Here is a 10,367-nt window from a genome sequence, read left to right as displayed (position 1 = left end):
TTTAAGTGCTACATATAGCACATTAAAAAGTGATTTTTTTCAATTAAATGAACTAGTGACATTTCTTTGGAATTCGATATTTTTTGTTAATACATATTTTTTCAGTCAGTAAGATTCTACAGAGAATACTTCTGTAAAACAAAAAGTTGTCTAAGCTGTAAAATTATGCCTGGTTGTTCGATAATACACTTTCAGTACATGTAGCGATATTGTAAGTCTGACGTCAATTGATTATTTATATAAATGTATTTGTATTGAGTATTTGTTACGTAATAACTTTTAGATTATTATTTAGTATTCAATTTTAAATATTTGAAAGAGATATAATCAAGTTTGATAAACACATTTGCATAACGAAATCATGTTTACAAGGAATTGAATCTATACACAAAGAAAAAGTTAAGCACACCCTGATATATTGACAGCAAGGAACCGGTTGAAATCAACAAGACGTCCAATGTTATCTGATTGACATCAACGATAGCGTTTTGCATGATGGTTAACGCTTGGAACTTGAGGACCTACCGCAGGATCCATTGGTCAGACGAAAGCCAGTTTCTGCTGCATATAACAGATGGACTTACAAAAGTTTGGAGACAGAAAGTTTAGCACACACACCAAGGAATATCTAACCAACTGTCCCCTACGGTGGCCGCTCTGTAATGATATAGAGATGCATCTTCCATGATCGCAAGTTGGAATTTGTGAACATAAAAGAAAACCAAACAGATGATTAATACATTAGAGTTGTTCTTCAGGCAGTTGTTGTCCCCCATTTTGACAACCACCAACTAGCTGCAAGACATGGTGTTTATGGATGGCAACGCCATACGGCATCGTAACCGCCTACCTTCAAGCTGAAGCCTTGACTTATCTTCCATGGCCAGCCATGAGCCCTGATTTGAATCCGATAGATCATGCTTGGGACATGTTAGGTAATCGTCTACAGGAAGTCGAACCTCCTCTACAAAACTTTACATTTACCAAGTGAAGTGACAATCTTATTGGGCATTATGAACTCAAAAGGTCAATCTTATTGGGCATTATGAACTCAAAAGATCAATACTAAAATGATGGACATGTTTTAGTGTAAAAACTGGGCTTGTGATTTTGTGATAATCTATTCTATAAATCATCCATCATTTCTGTGGTTATTTGTTGTGTCTTCTTAAAAATAATGTAATGTCCTAAGGGGCTTCATTTGTATTTTTGTGATTATTTGGTCCGTAATTGCGTGACCCTAAATGTATCGTTTGTCCTTTCAAAAATCTTTGGGATGCTGAACTATGTTCTTTGTTTACGCAGTATATTAAAATAAGACAAACAACATTTAAAGAAGGTATTTTCGACCTCCTCTTGATGATATGGTCAATTATTTGAAAAACCATAATTTTGTTTATATATAATTGCTTTGTTATGTACTTATGTTTTCCCCTGGTTGCTAAGTCCAACAAGGCCAACTTTTTTTAAGAGGAGCTATTCGCATGTAAAAGCTTGCTTTAAATGATCAAACTAGAATCGAAATCTGTTCATACCATTGCTTTTTGACCCCACCGAGCTACTAAAAGGTAGAATAACTAAAATACCGAAATTTGACATCATCGAGCTACTAAAAGGTAAAATAACAAAAATACCGAACTCCAAGGAAAATTAAAAACGAAAACCCTTATCAAATTGCAAAATATAAGCTCAAACACATCAAACAAATGCATGAAAAAACAACTCTCTTGTTTTTTTAACAAGAAAAGCCGATTATAATAACAGGTTTGTCAACAGTTTCATGTTATTGTTTGAATAAGTTAGCTTCAGATATGAGATGCTATATAAGGATATGTTAGTGCTTGAATGAGGAAAATAAATTTAGTACTTGTACTTTTATTTAAATTCATTAATAAATCATGACAATATTTATTTTCAGTTAATACAAGCTCACACTTATAAGTGCACCGACAACTACTACGAAAAATGAAACATTAATCGCAGTTGAAGAATTTGGTTCTGTATCAGCTGTTAATTCCAGTGTGGTTGGTAGTTCGGTATATAGTTGAAGCCATTGATAATTTGTAGTATTTGGTTGCTGACATTCTGTCGGTAATCGGATATAAGAAGAGTATCGAAGGAAATTGTAGAAACTCTGAGGACATCCGAACTGCTCAGCGTTTGCTATAGAACATTCTATTCCTTCGTCCATCATTCTGTAGTATAAGAATAATAATTGAAACAGAGACATATTACAATATAAAACAGATGTTTTTGGAATCTTTGTTATGGTACTGTTATAAATTACTTATTGTTGTGGGATATTGATAAACATTGTTATTTGGGAATGTTTGTTTAGTGCTCTGACCAAGGTGAGCCGACAAAAATTTACTAGAGATTGACTTAATTCTATAGTAACAAATATTTAGTAGTGGATATACAATTTGTACATAAAGTTATTTTTGAATTTTCTATTATCTTACCTCCTATACATTTTTAGGAATATGATTGGTTAAAAGCTACCGCGTGGAGACCGTGTATATTCATATTAGCTTAGAAGGCGGGTATTATTTCAATACACGCTTAGTAGTGGTGTTACGTCCCTTTATAAAAACAACACGGTGTGGAGGAAAAATCTTAAAGGTTTCAACAGACGAAAGAAATTGATGATGAACGATTGAAATAAATTCATGAAACACATTTAAAGCTAAAAAGTTGTTATTGTTGGCATTTGTTTGTGTATAGACAAATGGGAGTAGGTTCTTAATGCTGAGTATTGAAGACTTAATCACTTTGATAGGCCACTACTCTAAATACCACATGTTAAGATAGTCGGTAAGATAAAATCGTTACACATTGTGCTAGTGATCTAATACGATATATATGGGGTCTGTAAATTCCATATGGGGATTCGAGCTTCGCTCTCACTAAACGTACAAACGTACCTGCAGTCTATCTCCGACGTCCAGTCAACAGTTGTATTCCGGCCAAACGTACCTGCAGTATTTCTGCCACGTCCAGTCAACATGTAGTATTACATACGTACCTGTAGTAGTTCTTCAACGTTCAGTCCACACGTGGTATTTCAAACGTAGCTGCAGTATTTCTCCCACGTCCAGTCAACATGTTGTATTACAAACGTACCTGTAGTATTTCTACCACGTCCAGACAACAATAGGTATTACATACGTACCTGTAGTATTTATTCCACGTCCAGTCAACACGTGTTATCACAAACATAACTGTAGTATTTCTCCGACGTCCAGTTGTATTTCACACTTACCTGCAGTACTTCTCACGTGTCCATCCAACGCGTGATATTACAAAAGTACAGTACCGGCAGTATTTCCCACACGTCCAGTCAACACGTTGAATTGAAAACATACCTGCAGTATTTCCCCAACGTTTAGTCAACATGTTAACTTAAATTGCAAATATACCTGCAGTATTTCTCCCACGTCCAGTCTCCCATTTGTATATAAGCATCCCATACATCATTTAGGTATACCGAAGGAGCAACGCAAAACTTGTTATTGTACTGATTTATCAAGTATTCCCTGTTCCCAATGCATTCCATACCTCTGTCATACACTGAAAAAAATACCTTAATTTGATAGAAAAACAAAGGATATGGGGTATCCATCCATGACACAAAATCAGTTCATGCACAGCATAAAAAAAACATACAAAAATCAAAGGAACAACGCTTAAATTGCTGTTCTTCATCACAAAGTCACAGTGAGGCCTTCAACACGGAGCAAAAAAACCCTCACCTCACTGCAATTTTAAGATGGCACTTAGCACCGGCTTGAGCGGAATTCTTTGCAAAAATAATTTGGATAGACTTTGTAAGATGTAACATCACCTAATTGTTTTATCTGTTTTAATCATATATGTTTTTTTGTGTATGTATTACTTGTTTTATTTTCGGCTTAACAAAAATGTTACTATATTCCAAAATATTAACACGGTGTATTAGTTGAAAAGTTTTTTTTAAGTGTTATCATGCTATTATATATGGTGAATATTACAAATAAGTTATTTTGCCAGAAATATTATATATGGTGAATATTACAAATAAGTTATTTTGCTAGAAATAAACTTAAATTGTATTATTTTGACAGACCTTTTGTCAGATGTATAAAAGTGCCTTTGTTTAAATATTTGATAAAAATTCTCGCTTCCATGTAGCCTTTTTGCGATGATGCGTCTTAAATGAAACACCAATCACTCCATTAATCATACAAGACCGACACACCGAGTCCTTTATAAATGAGCTTTCGCACAATGTAACAGTCTGCAAAAAGACATGTTCCGCCTACCCGGACACATTATTCTGAATCCTAGCTAACCAGTCTTTGTTCCTTCTCCTTAATGGTAGGTGCTTTGATTTGACCCGGCTATGACCCCCATCACTCGAGTCGGTACTCAGTAAAACGATTTTTGCAAGCAATCAGACGTAAGAGGTATGTGAATTGGAGTAAAACGGACATTACGTCCTTAATGCTGGCTTTAGCGTTGCAGCAATTAGACGAGGTAATGTCGTTGTTACTGAAATGTTAGGTAATATATTCTTGGACAATGTTCCTAAATATTGGTGCTATGTCTCTCTATACATTCAGAAATCGAGACCACAATTTAGGATCTTAATGAAATATACTTTTTTCAATTAATTTAAACCCGTTTTTGAAAAATAGAAAGATAAAAGTTTGAAGTACAATGTACAGGTAACAATCAATCCTATGAACTCTAGATTTCTTCTTTTTATTTTTTTTTTAATTTTTGTTTGATTTTATTTGGTTCCTGAACACTAGGGTTCACGAGGGTATAGTAATATGGTTTTCCATGGACTTTTTCCGTCAGGTAGTAAAACCCTTACAAAAGTAATGGCTCTGTTTCGTTGTGCTGGATGTTCATGTATAAATACGCTGTCACGTCCAATCGGATTGAGAACATTTAATACGATACCGTGTGTACATTGAAGATCGCATCTCTTTGAACGTCAAAGAACTCTTACAATTAGTCATTTAGGGGTCTGTTTGTATCCTGATGTAAGGCAACTTTCTGTCCTACTTTCTACTCGGTGGGTAACAAAATCTCCCGCCCATAGTCCATGTTAACGTTCTTTACAGAATCTACCTATGAGGGTCTGGATGGGGTTTACAGAATAAAGGATTATGGGCAAAAAGTGAAGATAATGGGGAAAACATATACAGAATAGAGAAAAATAGTTAAAATTAAAAAAAAATAAAGAATAATCATGATAATGGGGTTCTAAAATATAAAGAATCGGAAATAACAGGTACAATTTATAAAAAATGGAGACAAATGGCATAAACAATGAATAATAAAGAAATGGAGAACCCCGCATCCTGACCCTCACCTATTGTTCTAATGCCTTAATCATTAAAGTTTCTCGTACTGAATCTGCATATAATACATACCACTCGACGTTAGGCTAGCAACAATCAATCAATTATTGACATGTAACTCTCATCTCAATTAATTTATCTCGATACGATTTTAAATCAATTACCAATAAATTCAGCAGTAAACATTGTCTTAATTTCAAATCAAATATAATATTGTATTTGTTAATATTAATAGATATTAATCCGGACACATTATTCTGATTCCGTTCCAGTAACCATAAGTCAATTATGTTACAAGTTATCCTCGAACTTAGCGCAAAAGAAGCAAACAGTAACTTGATTTTTTTAAATTTTTCTGGGTTCGAGATCAAGACCACCAATATAGGTAAAACGGGACGACAGGAAAACGCCAAATAGACAACAACCTAACAACACAAAAATCCAAAGGCTATTGTATCTAAATAAAACAGTTCGACTGTTCAAGGCTTCAATATTCTTGCTATCTACGTTTGATAAATTAAACACGATGCAAGATGAGTAAGATTAACGCATTTTAGGATTATCCCCTGATACATGTAATCGGACTAAGAACGCCCATGTAAGATCGTGATATGATTAAACACATGATCGCTGTGTAAAATTATTCATAGTTATATTGAATGTTTGTCTACAATTACAGAGCATGTTTATTTCAGGATGGTTTCTTTCTTAAATTAATTAAAAGAACAGAGTTCCAATACCCCCTTGCGTTGCCCATATTTTTTCTTTCCAAGGGTAATAACTAAAATTTTAAACTTTTGAGACAATTTCAGATATATTTAATATTTCCAAGGGGCAAAAATTATTTTACCCAAATTATAAACCTTATATATGAATGTGATAAAAATCTGGCAAAAATTGTACGTGTTAAGAGCGTTTACAATGCAAATTTCCATATAATTAATGTTTCCATATGACATTACTCTTTTAAAAATAGTTGATCGGCACTAATTTTCAAAGTCGTCGGAGACATTGCTGATATAAACGTATAAGTTTTATAAAAATATGGCAAGAATGGCTAACAAGACCGAATGGATGGATGGACGGATGGACGCCCGGTATTTCTATGTCGTCCACAACGCGTCACGCGGGAGACACAACTAGGTCACTTGGCATATCGTCAGAATGTATTCAAGTTATAATTAATCGTGTTCAGCGAAAACTGTAAAAGATCCATTAAAGTATTTGAATCAGACTATATTGTTATGTTTGTCATAAAGGTACGTACATAATTCTAATAAACTTGATAATTATACATGAAACATGTTTTACCCGCCATATTTTAATGCGACTTTTACAAGTGAGGAGCATCGATTGGTGTCTTCTTTATTTATATTTTAGCATAAATTAGGATGTTGGTTTTCTATTTTGATTTGACACCCTAACCAGTGAATTTTAAAGTGTACTGCACGATATAGGTAATGTCCATTATTGAAGGTCATGCAATGCCCTATACATGTAGTTGTTTATATCCTCGTCCTCTGGTGTCGGGTGAATATTTCCCTTATGGGCACAGACTATATATTAAAAAATCAAAATAGGGAAGAAACAGATATACACAGCTTAAAATCAATATTGCTCAATTTTCATTCTTTATATTGCAAGAAAATCAATCATACTTTCTTTTTAAAAAATAACAGGAAATATAGGGGTATTCATTCATCTAGTATGTGGTGGCTTTAATAATGGTAATTATTGTTCGGGACGCAGATGTATATAAAAATTTGTAAATAAAACTTAGAAAAAAAACATAGCAAAATAGTAAACCGATCGTGTAAAAAATACAACCAATAATTACTAATAATATAGACTTGTTTCATGAGGATTTAGATCAGGTTTACAAAATAGAGTATAAAGAGCAAAAATAAAGAGCAAAAAATACAAAAAATTAAGAAAAAAGGACCAAACCATAAAGAATAGATAGGAACAAGGTGCTTAAATATAAAAAAAGATAGAGAATAATGGGCAAAATGTATAAAGAATATAGAAAAATGACATGAAAAATTATAGAATACAGAAATGAAGGAACCTCTATCAAGACCCTCTATCATGTGATATATCCTGTTTCTATATGGAGGGAACACTTAAGTTGACCTTAATAGATGGATTTGGCTATTTGTTTTAGGTATTTTTGTCATATAGCTCTTCAACTGTTTCGGTACTTATACATCCCTCGGATTTCAAATGTTTGGCTTTGAGCGTTCCTGATGAAGGTAAATCCAGAAAAGCGCTTCGGACGCATGAAATTATTAAACGTGTTGTTTTCAATTTTTTTTAACCTGCCGAGCCGAGGCATGATGTTTTCTGCCGGCTTTTTTTGAAAGGAATAAACGTTGACTACTGTTATCTCTTCTTAAACAATTGCATAATGCTAATAAAGACAAGAGTAGTTTACGATGTTAAAATCTCGTTAAAATCTCGTAAATCGATTAAAAAGAGACAAATCAAGGTAACAAACAAAAACCAAATGAATCGCATCAACTTCAAAAGAAGCTAGACTGCCATGGGTGTGTAAGCGTCTCCTGCTTGTATGCATCACCCGCCATATAAACGATGTTTTACAAGAAATTTGTACAAACCATGTTTATTTACACATGTTCCTATGAGGAAGGCTTTGAATGCATCTTTAGTCATTATGTCTGGTCCATTGTCTCTATAGTTCGGACATTCGTCAATAACTTTATTGTAACAATCTAGTAGTCTGGTGATGTTGCTGAAAAATAAGCCCAAAAAAAAAAATTTATTTATTTATTTATTTATTTTTATTTTGTAATTCTTTAATTAATTTATTTATTTATTTCAAATGCACACTGTACACTATTTATCCTCTAATAGTATTTCATTCAAATAAATATCAGCTCAGCATAAGCACCTGATTGTACATAACATTTATTATATGAGTTGTTAACTTTTCATCATATTAGCCCGACCTGCAACCCAGTTGACCTCTATCACCGAACCTACCTATTGTATTTATTGTTAATTTGTTCTCGTCCTGAACATGCATATACTATTTGCCACTGGACGTTAAGCAACCAACAATCAATCATCATCATATAACTACCAAACAAGTTACCTGCACATCTCATCATGGACCATTCAAAAACAAAATTCTAAACTTTATTAAAACACAAAATCTACATTTTATAGTACTAATGTATCTGTGATGTTTGTATTTGCCACCTGATGTTGAAAACTAATGAACTTTTTTAGCGCGTACATGTCATCATTTAAATATGGATGGAAATTAATACCATTGATTTTCATTATATAATTATTTCATCTAAATGTTATACTAGTATCAGTTTCCATTTACTGTCAATGTAATAATCAAGTCTTAGGCCGTTAGAAAGCAAGTGAAGTACTTTTATAACCACGAGTTGCTACTGCGTTTTGTGTAAAGTTAATAATGTCACTAGCTGTAGATTTACCGCCTATACCAATGAAATAATATGGATTAAAGTTCCAAATAATAATCTAGAGAATTTGAAATTATTCTGCATTGTATTTTTGTGTATTACCATTGTTATCTTGTGTGTAGTACTGCGGTATTGTAGATAAAGAAAAGGATGATATATTATATTTCACGTTTGTATGAGTTGTTATTTATTGGCCCTTGGTATTCTCATTGCCTTTTTTACCTGCGAAGAATGATATAATAAGGGAAAGCTAATGTTAATTGATGATGTTTCGCTTACTTATATTACTTCCATCTATTATGCTATATTTACCGGAGTTCACAAACAAAAATATCTTTTGGCTAACAAAAGAGAGGCAAAAACACAAACAACAGCACATACAAAAACATAGAAAAATAAAGACTGAGTAACACGAAGCCCACCAAAACCGGGGTGATCTCGGGTCCCCCGGAAAGGTACCTAACAGATCCCAGGAAAAAAGAAACATGAACAATGATGTTTATGCAGCAATTTCTCCACCCATATATCTCACTTACATAAGTTCACATACAGGAAAGAAGTGAGGACTACCCATAATATTTGATGCTGGAATCTCACTTACCCAAGTTCAAACGCAGGAAAGAAGTGAGGACTACCCATGATATATGATGCTGGAGTATCACTTACCTAAGTTCACACACAGGAAAGAAGTGAGGACTACCCATAATATATGATGCCGGAATTTCACTTACCTAAGTTCACACAAAGGAAAGAAGTGAGGACTACCCATGATATATGATCCTGGAATCTCACTTACCTAAGTTCACACACAGGAAAGAAGTGAAGACTACCCATGAGATATGATGTTGGAATCTCACTTACCTAAGTTCACACACAGGAAAGAAGTGAGGACTACCCATGATCTATGATGCTGGAATCTCACTTACCTAAGTTCACACACAGGAAAGAAGTGAGGACTACCCATGAGATATGATGTTGGAATCTCACTTACCTAAGTTCACACACAGGAAAGAAGTGAGGACTACCCATGATATATGATGCTGGAATCTCACTGACCTAAGTTCACACGCAGGAAAGAAGGGAGGACTACCCATAATGTATGATGCTGGAATCTCACTTACCTAAGTTCACACACAGGAAAGAAGTGAGGACTACCCATAATATATGATGCTAGAATCTCACTTACCTAAGTTCACACGCAGGAAAGAAGTGAGAACTACCCATGATATATGATGCTGGGTTGGCTATATTGACTCCTTCATAATAATAACAGTCTACTATACTAGCTTGTTCGTCGTTACAGAGCGGATTATACTGAAGTTTCTGTTCCACTTGTGTCACTGTTAAAAGATATGTAATTGCAATGGCAAAAAGGTAACAACGTCATAGCGCATAGTTTACAATGAACCTTAGACTTTAGAATATCTTTTCGATTTTAAATCATCACAGTTAATATTTTGTGCCTTTTCAAACTGTTAATTATAACATTATAAAAATTAGGGAACACGTGTTATATACAAAGCAATAGTTCAATGTGTTTCTTTTGCTTGGAAGAGTA

General features: G+C 33.8%; 1 protein-coding gene across 1 annotated transcript; it reads right to left on the bottom strand.

Moving 5' to 3' along the window:
- Positions 1–1,859: 1,859 nt before the first annotated feature.
- On the bottom strand, positions 1,860–10,135 carry LOC127721837 (uncharacterized). The gene is made up of 4 exons (XM_052228648.1): positions 9,996–10,135; positions 7,970–8,103; positions 3,420–3,570; positions 1,860–2,195 (listed from the first exon to the last, which is right to left on the bottom strand). The coding sequence occupies exons 1-4, from the start codon at positions 10,031–10,033 to the stop codon at positions 1,919–1,921; spliced, it is 600 nt and encodes a 199-aa protein (XP_052084608.1). The 5' UTR covers positions 10,034–10,135; the 3' UTR covers positions 1,860–1,918.
- Positions 10,136–10,367: the final 232 nt, after the last annotated feature.

This window comes from Mytilus californianus, unplaced genomic scaffold, assembly GCF_021869535.1.
Source record: "Mytilus californianus isolate M0D057914Y unplaced genomic scaffold, xbMytCali1.0.p SCAF_12, whole genome shotgun sequence".
NCBI lineage: Eukaryota > Metazoa > Mollusca > Bivalvia > Mytilida > Mytilidae > Mytilus > Mytilus californianus.
The sequence above is the reverse complement of the archived record's forward strand: the minus strand, read 5'-3'. Positions and strand labels throughout refer to the sequence as shown.

Bases quoted from the DNA above. Each gene is read 5' to 3' on its own strand.
- LOC127721837 (XM_052228648.1), bottom strand. From the start codon at position 10,033: ATGGGTAGTTCTCACTTCTTTCCTGCGTGTGAACTTAG. The intron at 8,104-9,995 runs GTAAGTGAGATT...CTTATTTTTCAG, and splicing joins TTTCCTGCGTGTGAACTTAG to CAACATCACCAGACTACTAG. The intron at 2,196-3,419 runs GTATATTTGCAA...CTTATACTACAG, and splicing joins ACGTGGGAGAAATACTGCAG to AATGATGGACGAAGGAATAG.